We start from the raw sequence: 17470 nt of genomic DNA, 5'->3' as shown, positions 1-17470 counted from the left end.
GGCTCGACGGGACTCGAACGGAGACATGTAGTCCGTCCCTCATCCTAATCCCGCAGACAATGTCAGCCAAAAGATGTTTATTAATAACCAAAGGGGGGCCCACGGAGGGGAATAACTGAGTGACACATCCATAGTTGCCTCTCCCAGGAGACCCCCAATTATAGTCAGCGTGGGCCAGGTGACGGACTACGGTTACAGGGCAGGAATGTCCACTCTCTTTTGTGTGCTGCCGACCCTCCACTTTGGCACAAGTTGCCTTGCGTTTTAAAGCACAAGCTTTGTTTCTATTTCAAGCCATTGGAAGATGCGCATGGCATTCCTTAACTCATTCGCGCCCGTCTCAACCGGATCCAATCTATGGGGGTGCCCATCACTGTGAGGAGGGCCCAGTCCGATAGACTTTGGGGTAAATTGGACGGGGGTCACGGCAGATTAGAAAAAGACTGGCGCTGGTTGACTTGACGGCGCCAACAGCTGTGAGTCAACGTGCTTAAAGAGGAGCATTGCTCGGGATTCAAGTACACGCAGGCCAAATAAAAGAGTCGGATGGCGTAGGCTCAAGGATGGAAAATTTGACATCTTCAAATGTCCTGACGTCTTTCACAAAGTGAAATGAGGATAAACAAAGAGTCTGTCCTATCATTGTAGTTCAAATAGCGAGATGTGGGCCATTGAAAATTGATGGCAATTCAATACAGATGAGCTTTTTGGTCCATTTTGTTATCCATTATTTAGTGGTTTGGCAAAGTTCAAATGGAGTGAAGGGGGAAAAAGTGGTTCCATTTAAAAGCTCCTTTTCACTGAATTAACTGGATTGAATAAGAATGACAAATGAGAAGGCAATGCCAAAAGCAAGAGGATGCGGGGACAAAGGGGCGTGGCCTAAGGGGACCTCGGTCCCCCCGTATAAAAGCCCAACCGCCGTCTGGGTCAGAGTTTGGCGTGGCATCGGGCATCTTTCCTTCCTCTCTTCCTTCCGTCTTTTTTGTGTCCCGTCTTTGCGGAAAAGCCAGCCGTCCAAAATGGAGGCCATCAAGAAGAAGATGTTGATGCTGAAGCTGGACAAGGAGAACGCCTTGGACCAGGCAGAGCAGGCGGAAGCCGACAAGAAAGCGGCCGAAGACCGAAGCAAACAGGTGCGCCGGGGTGCCGAGACTCTGGGTCGCCGGGGCTAAAGGGCCACCGTTGCCCCTAAACCACCCACGACATGTTTCTTCTCTCGTAGCACGAAGACGAGCTCCTGCAAATGCAGAAGAAGCTCAAGGGCACGGAAGACGAGCTGGACAAATACTCGGAGGCGCTCAAGGATGCTCAGGAGAAGTTGGAAGTGGCCGACAAGAAGGCGGCCGACGTGAGTCAGCCACCCTTTAACCGTCTTTCTGATAAAAGCCGCCATTGTAAATCAAGCCTGGCGGAGAGGAGGCAGGCGCATTCCATTCTCCTCATGCTCTTGATGGAGACAGCACATACCCCCCCCCCCCCAACCCCCCCATCACAGCGCACAGCTGTCGAGGGGATTGAGAGCCCCCGCTTGGGCCATGATGTCAGCCGCTAAACCTCCAGTCGTAGCTTAACAATGGCCTCGCTCCTTTTTAGGCGCGACTACCTGATAGCTACCCATGCTAAAATTCTCTGATGAGTTACAAGGCCCTTTTGGTCCTTTTTAACTCACGGGTTGCCGTTGGTGAAGGGAGGGTCGGCATAGAACGTTCATGAACGGAGTGGGCTAACTCCATTTTGGGCCACTTAATATTGCTTTTGTACAGAAAAGACCCGATAAGACAGAATGAATGGTTCTGATGGGGAATGTGCGTGCAGGCCGAGGCGGAGGTGGCCTCCCTCAACCGACGCATCCAGCTGGTAGAGGAAGAATTGGACCGAGCCCAGGAGAGGCTGGCCACGGCTCTACAGAAGCTGGAGGAGGCGGAGAAGGCGGCCGACGAGAGCGAGAGGTCCTCTCCCGTTCCCCGGCGCCACTAACCCCGAGCATGGCACTATCTCTGACCCCCTCCACTGTTGTTGGATGTCCATTTGACGGCGCAGGGGCATGAAGGTGATTGAAAACCGGGCCCTGAAGGACGAGGAGAAGATGGAGCTCCAGGAGATTCAACTCAAGGAGGCCAAGCACATCGCCGAGGACTCGGACCGCAAGTACGAGGAGGTGAGCGTTTGCGCTTCTCCGTGGGTCGTCGCCAACTGGGCCTTAACACCCGCTCGCCCTCTACGCAGGTGGCCCGTAAGCTGGTGATCGTGGAAGGCGAGCTGGAGCGTACGGAGGAGAGGGCGGAGCTAGCAGAAGCGTGAGTGCTAGCCGCTAGTTGGACCGCCACCACCCCGGCACCCCTTGAACTCCAACGCACTTTAGGAAATGCGCTGAGCTGGAGGAGGAACTGAAGAACGTCACCAACAACTTGAAGTCCCTGGAGGCTCAGGCGGAGAAGGTAAAGTGACGGCAAAATTCTAGGGAGGGCTTTTGAGTCGCCACTCACGGGAATGTGCCCTCCTTCCCCTATGCAGTATTCCCAGAAGGAGGACAAATACGAGGAGGAGATCAAGATCCTGACAGACAAGCTGAAAGAGGTGCGAGAAGATAGGAGAGAGAGCATGGCTTAAGACCAACATATGAAAATGTTTGTTTTTTAGGCTGAGACCAGAGCCGAGTTTGCCGAGAGGTCTGTGGCCAAGTTGGAGAAGACCATTGATGATTTGGAAGGTAAGGGGCGGGGCCACGGAAGAGGAGGGTTTACACATGTACAATTTTCAATCCAAAATATGCCCTGTCTGTTCTTGAATTTGACATACAATGGCGTATTTACCATCATCGTTTTAGCTAAATCTGTTATCATTGTGTTGCACCTTTCAAAACGTTTGTGATTGAAGGCATTTTTTGTTGACTTTGTCTATCCAGACGAGCTTTACGCACAGAAACTCAAGTACAAAGCCATCAGTGAGGAATTGGACCACGCGCTCAATGACATGACCTCCATGTAAGCTCATTCTAAGCTCTGCGACTCCATGAACTATTTCACACTTGTGACTTCTTTTGCTTTTATGTGTGGTTTTTAGCTAAGGACCCACGCACCCCACGCCCTCCCTCATGGACGTGTCGTTTCTCGCACTTTTTGCAAAAATCCCAGCCGGCGGGCGGCCATTTTACCCTCTCGTTCCCCGGTGAAAACTCTCTTTGTAACCATATTAAAGTGGAGAGGACGATCCTGCTTTCAAAGTGGCGGGGTCCGCTTGGCGTGTGTATTATTTCGGACAAATTGCGACGGGGCTCCCGACAAACACGTTTTAAAGACGGAAAACACTCGGAAAATTGCATGCAGTATAGTTTTATGTACATTTATGTTGCTTGACACGGTAGAATAATCCAGATAGGGGCTGTACAAATCTCTGTGACATTACGAAAAAATGATGGGCCAGCTGAGGTAGGAATATTTTTGAAGTGGAATTTCAACTATACAGAGCAAAAACTGTATATAGATCTTTTTTTTGGGGGGGTTAGTTTACTAAACACGAGATTGGGGGTGTCCAAACTCAAGCCGTCTGAAATGACAGATAAACAAACTAAGGAAAAATAAAATTGATCTTACATTCTGTTGCACTTTTCAGATTCAACACTAGTGGGAGCTAATTCCCAATACCGATACAATTACAAATAAAAGATGAAACAAAGGTTTTAAATCACCCTCGTATCACCCGATGGATTAATATTTTTTTAAAAACAAATCCCTTTTACTTAATTCCCATTCTTTGTTTGACAAATGAAAAATTTGGACACCCCTGCACTACATGTTAGCTTCCTACATTTTCAATCATCAGCAATGACAGAATTGTCATGTGTAGAGGGCAAAAAAAAATGGATTTAAAAAATAGGATGGCCGAGAAGTGTCCATCGAACGGCGTGCTCCCATTCGCTCGCCACTTCTCGGCCACCGCGGGGGAAAAAAGTTACCAGATTGAAAAGTAGTAGGGCATCCTCCATTTCGGTGGTCGAACTTTACGAGCTGCTACTCAGTCGTCTTTTCAGCAGCGATGCGGGTTTGCTCTCCGTGTCCTCCGCGTCGCTTTCGCATTGTCTCTGTAGGACAAGAAACAAAATGTCACTTGGGAACACAACGTATCAAACACACCGTTCGACAAAACCTTTTTTTTTCATGAGCTGGACCCCTGGCACAATGAACCCATTAAAAACACACTTACACTTGTTTAAAGTTTTCCTTATGGCCTGTTGTCACTCTTTGGCTGCTAAGAAAACGTATAAGGGGGAAAAACACTATCACTTTTATCCTAATCAAAAGGTTTGTGTGTGGCGCCTGGTCTAGTTTAGTGTGACATATTGGTTTTGAAGGAAATATTGGGGAGTTTTGATTTACCTCCGGTTTATCCGAGCTGCCTTTGCACAAGAGTTTTAAGCGGACCAGACGGTTGCAGATCCAAACCATGTTGTAGGACATCTGGAAATGACAAATACATATCAAATATATAAGCTTACATGATTCCAAAGTCATCTATATTACATTGAGGATTAGCATTTGTGTGACGACAATTTTGGGAGGTCTCAAGTTCTCGCCTAAGACTCAACAAAGAGGTTTTCTTATGAGACAAAAAAGATTAAGAGCTAATGACACGCTAGACCTGGAAACAACCTGTTTTTTTCCCTCCTCAAATAGTGCCATTCTGTACCTTCCACTTTCTTTTTGCATTGAACTTCTTGAAGTTCTTCATGTTGATGGACGATCGAGTCCTGTTGTCCTTTTGTTGGCGCGTCAAGGGCTGCGGCAAAAACGACGCAGTCAGCACCCAAAACATTTTCATGGCGATAAAAGGACGCCGACCTTGATCCACGGGTGAAGAAGACACTCCTCGGCCGTCAGTCTTTCACTGCAACGCATTGGTTTACTAAGAAGGGAGGGGGAAAGACCATCTCACACACACATACACACACACACCTGTCGTTCTTCACCAAAAGTTTCTGAATGAAATCTTTGGCCGTGCAACTGGTGGTGCTGAAGCACTGTGCGTCCAATTGGTAGTCCACGGCCAGGACGTTCCTCAGAGTGTCTTCGTCATTCTCGCCCTGGAACGGCGACATGCCGCTCAAACTGAGGGAAGCAGAGGCGGACGTGACGTCAAAACGCTAGCGTGCACGCATGAGCCACGCCACCCGGGACTTACAGGATGTAGGTAATGACGCCGATGCTCCTGAAAGGACAGAAACAAAAGTGTTTGGGAAGCATTAACATGATTTTTTTTTTGCAATCTGGCATGTTCAAATTCAGCAAGTCAAGGACACACACACATTCACATACTCTGCTGTCATAGTTCCCTCTGACATATTAGTTTTTTCTTCTTCTATTGTTTCACTGCATCAACTGGAATGTTCCGACATGAGTATGATGACACGTTACAGAAATGTGGGAAATTTCCAAAGTGCACACACTATGACGTCATTGTGATTGGAAATACTTGAAAAACAACCCTTAATTAATTTATTTATAATCTGGTCGATAAATTGTCACTGTGAATCAAAAGAGAAAAAAATAATGGCAAGTTTTGAGGGGATTTTTATGGTCGGTTGGGTGTCTTTCCTTGTGAGTCCTTTCTGCGCAATACTATGTGGCCTACCTAGCTTTTCTTAATTGCCTCATTAACCAACCCCCACTTGTGTTTCAGCCCCACGTATCTTCTGTGGATGGTCAAGTTTGCCTTTGGTCGGTGTGCACCTCCCCCGTTTTTGGGTTGGGTGTCTTTCCTTGTGAGTCTCTTGTCTGCGCAATACTATGTGGCCTACCCAGCTTTTCTTAATTGCCTCGTTAACCAACCCCCGCTTGTGTTTGAACCCAAAGTATATTCTGTGGATGGTCAAGTCTACCTTTGGGTCAGTGTGCACCTCCCCCGCTTTTTGTCCTCCCCCGTTTTGGTCCTCCCTGTTAACTTTGTATTCTGTTCCTTTTCTGTTGGCCTTTCGTTGGAGTGCACCTCCCCCATTTTCATCCTCCCCACTTTTGTATTCCGTTCATTTTCTTCCTAGTTTTAGATGGGGAGGCTTTTCCTGTTGTTATTTTTTTTTATTAATTAAATCTTGAATTTGCATACCAGTTCTCTTCTATGGTTGTCGGCTTCGACATAAACAAAAGTATTTGGGAAGTCACAACGTAGGTATGTGGCAGGACAGGGCGGGATAATCACCACATATCTGCCGCCGTGCCGAGGGCTTCGCCGTTAATGACTTCTGGGGCTGCACAAGACAGAAGAAATATTATTCAGGTCCCACACTCGGTAACGGGTGTCCATCATTGGGAAGCCTGAACTGGGAGACACGCAGTCACATGACACGAGGAGAGACCAAGTGCCCCAATTTCGCATCTTCCACAATTCCAATCCATGAGCCACCAAATTCTATGAATAGGACTTTCAAAGGGCCATTGTGTCGCATAGAGCGGATTTATAATCCAATTAGAATTAAAAATGGATTAGGCCAAGCCAGGTTTGACAAGTCAGCTTTTGTCTAAAGACTGAAGGCGGAGCTTTTGGAGATATTAAAGCGTGTCAGCGCAGTTTAAGGAGTCCCAAAAGAAAAGGAGCGCATCTCACCGATGTACTGAGGAGTGCCACTGGTGCTCCTGTACTCCTCCCCTGGGACGAAACGGTGGGCCAGGCCAAAGTCGATGAGTTTGATGGTGGGGTGCGCCGAGCCTTTGTCCGACAGCATAATGTTTTCCGGCTAAACGGAGAGGAAACAAGGAACATCAATGACGGCTGGCTTGAGAGGTGACTGTGTAGTTTGCTTCAAAAAGAGGGCTAAAAGTGCCAAAGTACCATCTCTGTCTGGGCCTAACATACTAGGAACTCAATACCAATGAACACAGTTAAACTCCTACAATCTCACTGCTGTCCCTTATGAAATAAATGAATGGTGCTACCTTGAGGTCAAAGTGTCCAATGTTCTTGGCGTGCATGAAGCCCAGGCCCTCCAGGATCTGCTTCATGAAGCGGATGGCCTCGTCCTCCGACAGCGCCTCCTTCTCGGCGATGAAGTCGAACAGTTCGCCGCCGCTCACGCTGGAAGCGGGCACGTAGGAGGCGTTTAACACAAAACCGGGCTATTATTTATGGCGGAAAGACTTACATCTCCAGGATGAGGACCACTTCAGAGCGAGACTCAAAGACGTCCTTGAGGGCCACGATGTTGGGGTGCTGCAGGGCCTGGATCACGTCCACCTCCTGCTCCAGGCGACCGCGCTCCAGTCCCAGCATGCTGCACTGGTTCTTGCGCAGCTTCACAAATTTACCCGCCCAGTCCGTCCCCGTGGCCAACTCGCGCACTCGGCGGACTTCGCCAAAATGGCCGCTGCGGAAAGAGAAGGAGAAGTTACAAAGCTGCTTTCGAAGACTGAATGTGGTCACGAAAATGAAAGTCGGACACGTGTTCCTACCTTCCGAGTATTTCTCCAATCTCGTAAAAGTCCTCCACATTCTCGGGCTTGAACACGGCCATCTTTTTTTTCCTCGGAGGTCCGTAGATGGTTAATATGAAGTCAACCACAAAGGGTGCATGATCATCCACGCCATCTGGACCTGAACAATGACAATTAGGGGTGTGTCAACATATGAAAAAATTGATATAAGGCAATATCTTTCACTAGACTGACACTCTCCACTGGAATAGTGTCTATGTTACATCACTGGCTGCCATTGACGACAAATGAAGGAAATCATCCTAAAATGTTGGTTATTATTTTCAGTTTTGCGGTTATCATTTACAAATGTCCCAACTTTGATAGTCCCTTTTCCTAAATTGTCACCAGAAAGCAAAAGTATGAGCACATTGGCTGTTTAACTTCCACTTTTTTTGAAGTTAGAATTTCCTGCTTGCGACAGGTGACGTCTGCCGACTCTTAAACCCAAACTGACATCAGTGTGTCAGAAAAAAATAAAATAAAAAATAAAAAGATACAGGATGTTTATTTAACTTGGAAAGGCAATAATAACAAAGAACCAGACTATCCCTTTTACTTTTAAGATTGTGTTACTTATAAGGCTGTTTTAAATGCATTAACATTATTTTTTTGTTGCAATCTAGCATGTTCAAATCCAGCAAGTCAAGGAGTGGCTGGTCTCCTGAGACTGACACACACACACACACACACACACACACACACACACACACACACACACACACACACACACACACACACACACACACACACACACACATTCACATACTCTGCTGTCATAGTTCCCTCTGACATATTAGTTTTTTCTTCTTCTATTGTTTCACTGCATCAACTGGAATGTTCCGACATGAGTATGATGACACGTTCCAGAAATGTAGGAAATTTCCAAAGCGCACACACTGTGACGTCATTGTGATTGGAAATACTTGAAATACAACCCTCAATTAATTTATTTAGAATCTGGTCGATAAATTGTCACTGTGATTCAAAAGACAAAAAAATAATGGCAAGTTTTGTGGGGATTTTTATGGTCGGTTGGGTGTCTTTCCTTGAGAGTCCTTTCTGCGCGATACTATGTGGCCTACCTAGCTTTTCTTAATTGCCTCATTAACCAACCCCCGCTTGTGTTTCAGCCCCACGTATCTTCTGTGGATGGTCAAGTTTGCCTTCGGTCGGTGTGCACCTCCCCCGTTTTTGGGTTGGGTGTCTTTCCTTGTGAGTCCTGTCTGTGCGATACTATGTGGCCTACCCAGCTTTTCTTAATTGCTTCGTTAACCACCCCCCGCCTGTGTTTCAGCCCCACGTAACTTCTGTGGATGGTCAAGTCTGCCTTTGGTCGGTGTGCACCTCCCCCGTTTTTGGGTTGGTGTCTTTCCTTGTGGGTCTCCAGTCTGCGCAATACTATGTGGCCTACCCAGCTTTTCTTAATTGCCTTGTTACCCAACCCCCGATTGTGTGTTTCAAGCCCAAGTATTTTCTGTGGATGGTCAAGTCTGCCTTTCGTCGGTGTGCACCTCCCCCGTTAACTTTGTATTCTGTTCATTTTTTGTTAGCCTTTCGTTGGCTTCGTAATTAAATCTTAAATTTGCATACCAGTACTCCTTTATGGTTGTCGGCTTCTTGCTCCTTGGTTTCCGGTCCACTCCGCGGCCCAAGCTGATGATAAAAAAATAGTACACAAATAGTAAAAAACACAATTAATAAATATACACTTGAATTAAGGCAAGCATGTTATTTAAAGTGGCAGATGAAGTGCTTATTTTTTCATTTTTCCAGTGAAATAAAAATGTGGATGTAAGGATTTAAATGAGTTTTGAACAGTCGCCATCATCACATTGAGCAGAACAACACTGGACACTTTGATCGTTTGGCCTGCCCGCCTGCGTTGTTGGCATTCGGCACGGCACCCCTGCTGTCAACTTGTCAAACTGCGTCATCATGAGCAGGCTGTCGCGTTCACTGTCCTTCCAGATCGTTAACACAGTGGAAAAAGAAGAAAATAGAGCCCCTTGCACCATTTTCAATCATGGACATGGAAGCCGTTCCTTTTAAATGGAATGTCAACATTTCAGGCGAACTTGAATCATTTAAAACGTTTTTTTTGTCTTGATATAATGCAATACTCTTTTAACATGACACAATCACATCAAAATTCGGACTCATTGTGATACGTTGGAATGACTAACTCACTATGTTTTTGTCAGGTTTAAGGTCTTAAACCTGACAGTTTTAACATAATTCCTCACGTTGTAACACGTTATATATTTTTTAACACTACAGTATACACCATAGTACTGTGCTTCTGTAATTGACAAAATATTGGGTGAAGTTTTAAGGTTGAAAAACAAGTCATGTATTGATTTATTAAACACAAACCTTATTCAGAAAAAAATCTCCTTTGGCGTTACCTGACATTATTAAGAAAATATTTATCACTGAACCGGCTAATGGAATGCCATGTATTCAGTGTATATAACGTAACACGGACAGTATTAGTGATTTAAAAAGGAAAACAAAGACGTAAAAGCGAAATAATTGAAATATGTGTACGCTTTGTCTGAACACGTTTATCCCGTCGCTGTTTAACAGGTTGTGGCATGTCAAAAATATGAAGAATAAGAATGAGTCAAAGGCAAGAATACAAGTGCATTTAGCAAAGACACTCCGAAGGTGGAAGGCCAGGAAATGAAGCTTACTCACCCGGCGTGAGCTTCGTTGTTGTAGGCTGGCTCGCTCCCGGTGTGAATTATCGCCGTGTGACAAGCTCACCGCGGCGGGGAGGACAACGTAAGACGGGAGGGAGTTACAGGGGGAAGGCGGAGAGCACTCTTGCTTGCGGGCGTCGTGTGTGTCATGTCCGAGTAAACATGGCGAAGGACCGGAGTTTTCGGGTTGCCACTACTCCCTGGCAAGGAGGCGTTCACGGAACCTCCGACTCATAATCAAATACAATGTTGGCATCGGAAATCAGCTGGCGGTTCAGTCCCATTGCATTCCGAAATAGTTACCTCGAACGCGTCATTCGTGGTCTGGCGCGTAAAATAATGAAGTGGGGTTGGCGCATTCAAAATAAAACAGGAAGTAGCCACCAATTCTCTCGCTGTCAAAATGATTGCAGCCAGTTAAATGACTGAATGTAAAATATCAATAATAAACGGTTCACACCAGGGAGGAAACAAAAACAATCTAAATCAGGTTTTGTAAAAAAAAAACTTGTTTTTATTGATATTTAAGTCTCACAACTTAAAAACAGTTTGTTAGAGCTACAAACAGTAATTGCCACTGTAATTGTTCTCATGAAAAGAGCCTGTTGTTGACATCTTCCTGCAAACTTTTAATCACGGACACACCTTTCAACCCCCCAATATGGGTTATTAAGCTTCCCCTGGCCCCGCGTAACCCTTTATAGACCCTTGCAGTCTGAATGACTTTAAAAAAAGGTCCTATTTAGTTCTTTTTAGACTTGGGTGGGTCGTACTTCTTCTTGCTGGAGTACCAGAGCAGGAGCGGGATTCCGATGGAAGGGAGGGTCATCACGCCAAAAGCGGCCCAGTCCAGCTAGTGAGGAGAATTGGACAGGTGAGCATAGAGAAGTGATGAAGGGGAAAATGTGTAGCTTACATAATGCGGGGAAAAGCGGCGGTCGAACTCCCGCTGAGCCAGGATGCCTCCTTGACCGGGGGCGCTGGTGTAGCCCACCTATTAAGTAGACAAAAGCCTTTGTTAACGCAACAGATTTTTTTTCCCCAGCAATAAAAGGGATTTGACAACAACAACAAAAACTTACCACAACTTGCCCGCCCTCCTGAGCCAAATAGCTGACCGAAGCCGAGGTGAAGTTAAAGTAGCCGGCCTTCAGGGGGCGAAGCACCACGGTGTGGGACACGTTGCTGGCTCTGAACGTCCCCTCAAATTAAGGTAAACAGCATTTGCAAAGAAAAACGTAAGCTGCCCAAATAACTGCGATGGATGATTGCTCTTTGACGAAAAGATGTGTTGGGCAAAAATTCAGTACAAAAATACAGTTTTCTCCTCTAGCGTGAACCACAAACCCCTAAATTTACATTCAACTCAAAAGGATACGGTGCAATCCTGTCCCATTTGACGTTCAGCATTCCCGAGACGATCCCAAAGTCCTCTGGAGGGAACGAATCGTCCGATAGCTCCACCTCGAGAGCGGCGCTGCGGGAGAAAACATTGTTTTTATTAAAAATATATAAAACAGACTAGAACTGACAAGCACATAATGGGTTTTATATACAAAAATGCACAATGGCTTTTGGGAAGTGTTCCTACCTGGAGCCCACGTTGTAAATATTGTATTGCAGGGTCAGGTCTCGTCCTTCGACGGCATAACGGTTGAGCAGGGACTTGGACGCCAGCAAACGGGCGCCCTCTTCTCCCGAGCCCAGGGCGAAAAGCGCCAGGACCAAAAAGACGTGCAGCGTTTTCATCATCTGGAAGGCCAGCATCACAGTTCATAACACAAACATTGACACAAATGATCATTCTGCAGGGTAAATGTCCAACAGCATCTCATTGGAAGTGCAAATGTAGTAAAAAAAAGGGAGAGCGACAAGTGCAAAAGCAGTAAAACGGGAGGTGGTTCACATTTAAAAGTAGAAGGAAACCATATTTCTTTGCGATGAATATTATATTCAGTATACAGTTACAGCCATGACATACCCTATGTTACCAGTGTGGTTAGAAATAAATAAAGATACAGTGAACAAGAAGTTTAGATGAATTTTGCAACAATTCCTTTTAAAAACTATCAAGTATTTAATGCGCTATTCCGTTCAAAGTTCATCTCATTGACATCCGAGCAGATACCAAAGACGCTTACGTGGACTAGACCACAAAAGACAATTGCCAGAAAAACAAGTAAGTTACTCTAACAGTGCTACCAAATTGTAAGAATTTTCTAAGGTCGTGTGAAAGCACTTGGTTCTAAGTTTTGACTGTTAATCTAAAAACGTAATTTGAGGAGGAAAATAGGAAAAAGCTAGGAGAGATGGTTACCGTCTGTAGCTTCTTCTTGCACCAGAGAAGCGAAGGAGTCGGCGACGCGCATGCGTAGAAGATGAAGCACACCCTGACATGACGTGTACCGGCAAGTGAATAATGTGATCTATCTATTTTACAGCGTCGCCTGGCGGACTGGAGGTGTCATGGTTTGCTGCATCGACGAAATCTGTAGCTTGAAATCGTTTCATGTTTATGTTTTCAAATAATCTTGATAGTACTCAAAACAATGTCCTTAAAATAAAAATAAATAAAACTATATCCTTTGAATAGGTTCACAAACAAATATAGTTTCCCCATCATTATATATTTATAGATATGCATCGAAACAGATGAGCCATACACTGAATATTTTTGACATTGTAATTAATAGATGTTATTATGTAGGAAGAAAAATATTGATCACATAGGATTGTATTTTCTTAAATATTTAAACTTAATCTATACCCAACTCTCAGAAATACCACCAGAGGGAAAAAATAGACAAACCATCAATTCCAGCCTTTTATTGTAAACTGCTACACCTTATAAATACAAAATCTTTCTTAAATAACATTAAAAATGTCAATGACGAGGATAGTTTTTTTCTCAAAAGTCAGCATCTATAGTCGTAGCATCAAGTTGAAAGCTGAAAAGTCAATTGCACCGAGGAGAGTACATGGCTGTTCATGGCTTCTTCCATTTTCCCGCGCTTTGTCCACTCCGAGGGAAAAAGTGCTCAAACTTTAGCAGCTAGCAAAAACAATTTAAAAGCAGAAGTGTTCTCTGTGCAACTTCAGCTCTTTTTTTTTTTGCATGACCAAGCCCGTTACATTCTGCATGTTTATGGGGTCACGGAATCCCGACCTCTCGCAGAAATACATGGAAAAGCTTACAAAAATAGACAAAACACAACCCGAGATTTTTAGCACCACATATAAAAGATTGGATAACACCCCAAGAAAAACGGCCCGTCTTTCAAGTGACTGAAGAGTTGTGAGGAACTGCCCGGGTGGAGGTCGTGTTTCCGTAGGCGCGCCAGCTCGTTTGCAACCTTTTGGGAGCCCGGTCGGCCATTTTGCCGGGCGAGTCCTCGATGGTCACGCTGTAGGAGGGCGGCGGACTCTGGGGAGGCGTCCTTTTGCCCGCGCCGGGCGAGAAATTGTCCACCAAGACGGTGCGGTTGGGTGGCGCGCAAATGCAGGAGCGTTTCAGCTCGGCGTGTCCCAGGTAGAAGCCGGGGTCCTTCTCTGCCAGGTCGGGGAGGCGGATCATGGGGGGCAGGCCCACGTGCTCCTGCGCCAGGTAGGGGTGAGTGGGCTGTAGGCGGTAGCACGGCTGAAGGGGCGGGGCCAAAACCAGCGCCGAGCGGTTCACCGGGCCTTGACCCGGCTGAAAACATGAGAAAAAAATCCAGCATGAGACGGATGCCCGGCGCCAAATTTCTAATAGAATACAACATGATATGGGAAATGGGGGCGGAGTTAAAATGCCAACCAGGAAACGGCCAAAAGTCAACAGGAAGAATAAATGGATAGGAAATGATCCAAAAATAACTGTAAGTATCCTAAAAGGGAAGTGGAATGGTCGTCAAGTAAGCTTTTTGTGACTCACCCCGGGCGACGGCGGGAGTTGTCGAGCGTGGCCCAGCCTCCCGAGCAACGACAGGGCCAGCAGGCGGTAGTGGACCAGGAGGCAGACGATGACGGCCGCCGTGACGCTCATCGCCAACAGGATAAGTATTATCTGAACCAGCTCCAGTTCAGCTGCGAACACGCAAAAAGCCACGTTAGAAAGCGCAGTGACGCCTCGGTCGGCATGGTAACTGGGCCGCCACTTTCCCATGATGGAAAAATATGGAGAAAAATAAGCATCATTTCTGAGCGCCAGCCACGTGAAGTTCTTCTTCTGGAGACGTCAACAAAAGTTCCATTTTTGAAAATATTTGTTTTTTTTACTAAAACATGCCATGAGTGTCTACTGCAGCAAATCAGTGATCTGTGCTCCTTAGTGTTAGTAATATTTTTAAACCATTTGTTTTTAAAAATTCATCCCCTGAAGCCATTTTGTAATTTGGGAGGCACGCCTAACCAAAAAGTCTTAAAAGCTACGTATAAAAGACACTCAAAAATTCTTCCATTTTGGTTTAAAGCAGCCTATTGTTGACTCTTGATAGCATCACACTTAGCATTAGCAATTTACCTTAACATGAATTGTACTTGACAAATAGCTTACTTTTGACTGTAATACACGACATAAAGCAGTCATGTTACTTTCTCAGATGATAACTGTTATATTTGTAATAATAGTAGCGGGCGCCTTTGACGCATTTGGCTTCATTAAAAAAAAGGGGAAGGATTGCATTGTAAAACTAAACTGTTAGCAGGGGGTGATAGTACCAGCCGGATGAGCCATGTGGTCTGGGTTGCGGGGATCATTTATTGGACCATTTATTACCCAGACGCGTCTAGACAGAATACACACACACACACATGGAGTGTGTTTAATGACGGGAGGGCCAGTCAAAGGGAGAAGGGCGTAGCAGATCAGACGCCATCTGGCTCATTAGCTACGTAGCTAATCCCAATCTAATATTCAAAAAGGGCGCATGCAAATGCCACGGCGTTTTGCCGACCTCGCCGATCTGACCTTGATTTAAATAAACTTGGAGACGGCATGCTGATGAGCTTTTTCAAGGCGGGGATTTCCAATGCAAATAAGAGCGTGGCTGGCGGAATCCGTCAATGGATGACACGACGACGCTGCTTTTTAGTGGATGGATGGGAGTCCATGTTTACATTTTTGTTTTGTGCAGTTTAATAGAAAGGAGAAATGTGGAGGGATATATTCTGACACAAGATTAGGTCAAATAACTGTTTAGTGGTGCTCAATATTTCATTTTGACTTTAAAAGTTGATAAATCCTGGCTTTTTGTCATTTCTAATGGTGGAATTATGAATGCATTTCCATTTAACTGCAAATCCAAAACTGGTTTTATCATCTCTAAATCTACTCACCTAAATATAATCCTAAAAAAAAGAATACAACTCAATAAAACTCTAGCAATCAACCCAATTCCACCACCATAATAAACGGGAGGTAATAAAAGAATAAAGATGCAATACACAACATTTCCTGTATTTGAGATAAAGTGGGCCCTTATTCATAACACATTTTGACTTCTTACTAATTTAGCGTGTACCCCGATAACCCTTTGGAATCCCAAATGTTGTGCGTTAAAATAATTTGGGAAAGTCTATCTGGAAGCGTTGAAAAGTAAAAAGCCAAACATCTCGCAAACAAAGAGCGAAAGGAAGAAGACAAAGAGCGAGACGGAGACCCCGGCTGACAGACCTTCACCTTTCACCCTTGACCCCCGCCTAGCTCCCCTCCTTCACCCCCCTTCCCCCTCCCCCCGAGGAGGAGCGACCCCCAGACAGACAGCCGGCTATAATGAGGAGTCTGGTGCATCGCAAATCAATCTGGAAGTGTGTTTTTTTTTTTGTTTGCTTTTACCCCCATCGCCTCTCGTTCCCACCGAGGCCAGTCACAACAAAAGTGGCCAATGGGTGCCGCTAAGCATGCTTCAGATTCATATTTTAATCATGCTAAAAATCTGTCAGAACATCCAGAAGACTCCTTACTCCTTAACCTAGATCGAGCATCATTAATAACAGCAAACCTATGCAGTATAGAAATATATATGTACTGTATACAATATGTATTTGTGTAAAACTGCTCACCCAGGTTAAAATGTGAATATATTGTGGTCCATTTTGCCTGCTTTTATTGTATTTCTATACAACGGTGAATACATAGAGCGCAAATATGCTATTTTATCATATTTTTTAGGAGCTAATTACCACAGTGGCCAGTAAAAATGGAGAAGTTTAGTTCTTTTATATCGTGTTTGTTCTATGAATGATTAAAATGACATTTACATACAGGAAGAATTTCCTTAGCAGAACCTATTATATATTAATTTATCCCCATATAGTTAAACAGTGATTAATAAGACCCTCTGCAAGCCGTCCAATGAGCCAGTGCAAATGTCAATTTAAAAAAAATATACATCGATATTTTATGATGAATTGGTGTAGTGTGGGTTTTATGCAGGGGTACCTAATAAAGTGACCAACTCTTCCATGAAAAAGCTGAGTTTAGCTTATTTGGGTAATGCACCATGCGGCTAACCGAAAGCAAAACAACGTCTGCTGCAAAAAAAGCAAAAGCAAATTAAAAATAAAGTATTCTCCCTTCATGTAAGGACAAAATGGACATATTTCTAAACGCATATGACAGGAATAAGTGCTATGATAAGGCTTGGTCACACCTGCAGACTGCTAAAAAAATCATATTGTGAACATACATGTCAAAGGAAATCTAATTATGAGATGTATTTATGGGATTATTCAAGAAAAAATAATGCAAAATGACTTACATATATCCATGCCCTGTGGCTGGGGTCCTGTGCAAGAGCAATAACCATTGGACTGTGCGGGGCTGGAGCTTCGCAAATGGGCCGCTGGGTTTCGCATGAGACGGCCACCGGGACGCCGCCGCCGGTGATGCGAATTCCCGACGCCGACAGCCCGAGCCCGAGCTCGAACCCGGAGTCTCTGCATGCAGTCGCGGCTACATGACCGCGGCTCCCGGAGGAGCTCGGATCCTCATTTGGACTCCACTGAGATTGCCATAGATAAAAAAAAAGAAGAAGAAGAAGAAGAAGGAAAAAGATGTGCTCTCCTCTCCGCTGCTTTGCATCCGCGTCTGAGCAACTGCGATGCCTTGTGATTTACAGCCCCCGCCCCCCTTCCCCTTCCCCTTCCCCTTCCCTTGACTCCGTGGGGGAGGACTGGATGGGGGACAATGAAGGAAGGGGAGGGCCGGCTAGACGCATCCTCCAGACCGGTGTTTCCCCCACCAATGTGCGGTTAGACATGGTCAGGTGTGCCGTGGGAAATTACAACTCATACATTGTAATGTTCGGAAAACTAAATCGT

General features: G+C 45.3%; 4 protein-coding genes across 5 annotated transcripts; 1 reads left to right on the top strand and 3 right to left on the bottom strand.

Moving 5' to 3' along the window:
• The first annotated feature begins 932 nt into the window (after positions 1 to 932).
• On the top strand, positions 933 to 3242 carry tpm3 (tropomyosin 3). Its single transcript, XM_077743272.1, has 10 exons — positions 933 to 1136; positions 1226 to 1351; positions 1819 to 1952; positions 2044 to 2161; positions 2230 to 2300; positions 2366 to 2441; positions 2518 to 2580; positions 2644 to 2713; positions 2909 to 2987; positions 3067 to 3242. Exons 1-10 carry the CDS (start codon positions 1023 to 1025, stop codon positions 3068 to 3070), a joined length of 855 nt encoding a protein of 284 aa, XP_077599398.1. The 5' UTR covers positions 933 to 1022; the 3' UTR covers positions 3071 to 3242.
• Positions 3243 to 3319: 77 nt separating this feature from the next.
• On the bottom strand, positions 3320 to 9209 carry LOC144214679 (death-associated protein kinase 2). 2 transcript variants are annotated; one of them, XM_077743268.1, is made up of 12 exons: positions 9057 to 9209; positions 7443 to 7584; positions 7136 to 7357; positions 6930 to 7068; positions 6601 to 6730; positions 6196 to 6244; positions 5182 to 5208; positions 4956 to 5108; positions 4842 to 4887; positions 4690 to 4779; positions 4380 to 4460; positions 3320 to 4084 (listed from the first exon to the last, which is right to left on the bottom strand). In XM_077743268.1, the coding sequence occupies exons 2-12, from the start codon at positions 7502 to 7504 to the stop codon at positions 4004 to 4006; spliced, it is 1080 nt and encodes a 359-aa protein (XP_077599394.1). In that variant the 5' UTR covers positions 7505 to 7584; positions 9057 to 9209; the 3' UTR covers positions 3320 to 4003. The 2 variants fall into 2 exon arrangements, with proteins under 2 accessions (XP_077599394.1, XP_077599395.1); XM_077743269.1 differs by having other exon boundaries at positions 7443 to 7578; positions 9057 to 9120.
• A 1450-nt stretch (positions 9210 to 10659) lies between these two features.
• On the bottom strand, positions 10660 to 12563 carry ssr2 (signal sequence receptor, beta). Its single transcript, XM_077743452.1, has 6 exons — positions 12486 to 12563; positions 11760 to 11920; positions 11547 to 11645; positions 11251 to 11359; positions 11085 to 11162; positions 10660 to 11021 (listed from the first exon to the last, which is right to left on the bottom strand). Exons 2-6 carry the CDS (start codon positions 11918 to 11920, stop codon positions 10911 to 10913), a joined length of 558 nt encoding a protein of 185 aa, XP_077599578.1. The 5' UTR covers positions 12486 to 12563; the 3' UTR covers positions 10660 to 10910.
• A 416-nt stretch (positions 12564 to 12979) lies between these two features.
• LOC144214916 (protein TMEPAI-like) lies at positions 12980 to 17277 on the bottom strand. The gene is made up of 3 exons (XM_077743653.1): positions 16909 to 17277; positions 14082 to 14233; positions 12980 to 13859 (listed from the first exon to the last, which is right to left on the bottom strand). The coding sequence occupies exons 1-3, from the start codon at positions 17090 to 17092 to the stop codon at positions 13446 to 13448; spliced, it is 750 nt and encodes a 249-aa protein (XP_077599779.1). The 5' UTR covers positions 17093 to 17277; the 3' UTR covers positions 12980 to 13445.
• Between the last annotated feature and the right edge of the window lie 193 nt (positions 17278 to 17470).

Source organism: Stigmatopora nigra, chromosome 21 (genome assembly GCF_051989575.1).
Source record: "Stigmatopora nigra isolate UIUO_SnigA chromosome 21, RoL_Snig_1.1, whole genome shotgun sequence".
Classification (NCBI taxonomy): Eukaryota; Metazoa; Chordata; class Actinopteri; order Syngnathiformes; family Syngnathidae; genus Stigmatopora; species Stigmatopora nigra.
The sequence above is the reverse complement of the archived record's forward strand: the minus strand, read 5'-3'. Positions and strand labels throughout refer to the sequence as shown.

Coding starts and splice junctions, on each gene's coding strand:
- tpm3 (XM_077743272.1), top strand. CDS start 1,023: ATGGAGGCCATCAAGAAGAAGATGTTGATGCTGAAGCTGGACAAGGAG. Junction 1,953..2,043: donor GCGGCCGACGAGAGCGAGAG/GTCCTCTCCCGT, acceptor TTGACGGCGCAG/GGGCATGAAGGTGATTGAAA. Junction 2,581..2,643: donor TGACAGACAAGCTGAAAGAG/GTGCGAGAAGAT, acceptor TTTGTTTTTTAG/GCTGAGACCAGAGCCGAGTT.
- LOC144214679 (XM_077743268.1), bottom strand. CDS start 7,504: ATGGCCGTGTTCAAGCCCGAGAATGTGGAGGACTTTTACGAGATTGGA. Junction 5,209..6,195: donor GGCACGGCGGCAGATATGTG/GTGATTATCCCG, acceptor CTGTCCTTTCAG/GAGCATCGGCGTCATTACCT. Junction 4,461..4,689: donor ATGCAAAAAGAAAGTGGAAG/GTACAGAATGGC, acceptor TGTCATTTCCAG/ATGTCCTACAACATGGTTTG.
- ssr2 (XM_077743452.1), bottom strand. CDS start 11,920: ATGATGAAAACGCTGCACGTCTTTTTGGTCCTGGCGCTTTTCGCCCTG. Junction 11,360..11,546: donor AAATGGGACAGGATTGCACC/GTATCCTTTTGA, acceptor GGGGACGTTCAG/AGCCAGCAACGTGTCCCACA. Junction 11,022..11,084: donor GCCGCTTTTCCCCGCATTAT/GTAAGCTACACA, acceptor TCTCCTCACTAG/CTGGACTGGGCCGCTTTTGG.
- LOC144214916 (XM_077743653.1), bottom strand. CDS start 17,092: ATGCAGAGACTCCGGGTTCGAGCTCGGGCTCGGGCTGTCGGCGTCGGG. Junction 14,234..16,908: donor GCCACAGGGCATGGATATAT/GTAAGTCATTTT, acceptor GCGTGTTCGCAG/CTGAACTGGAGCTGGTTCAG. Junction 13,860..14,081: donor AACTCCCGCCGTCGCCCGGG/GTGAGTCACAAA, acceptor TCATGTTTTCAG/CCGGGTCAAGGCCCGGTGAA.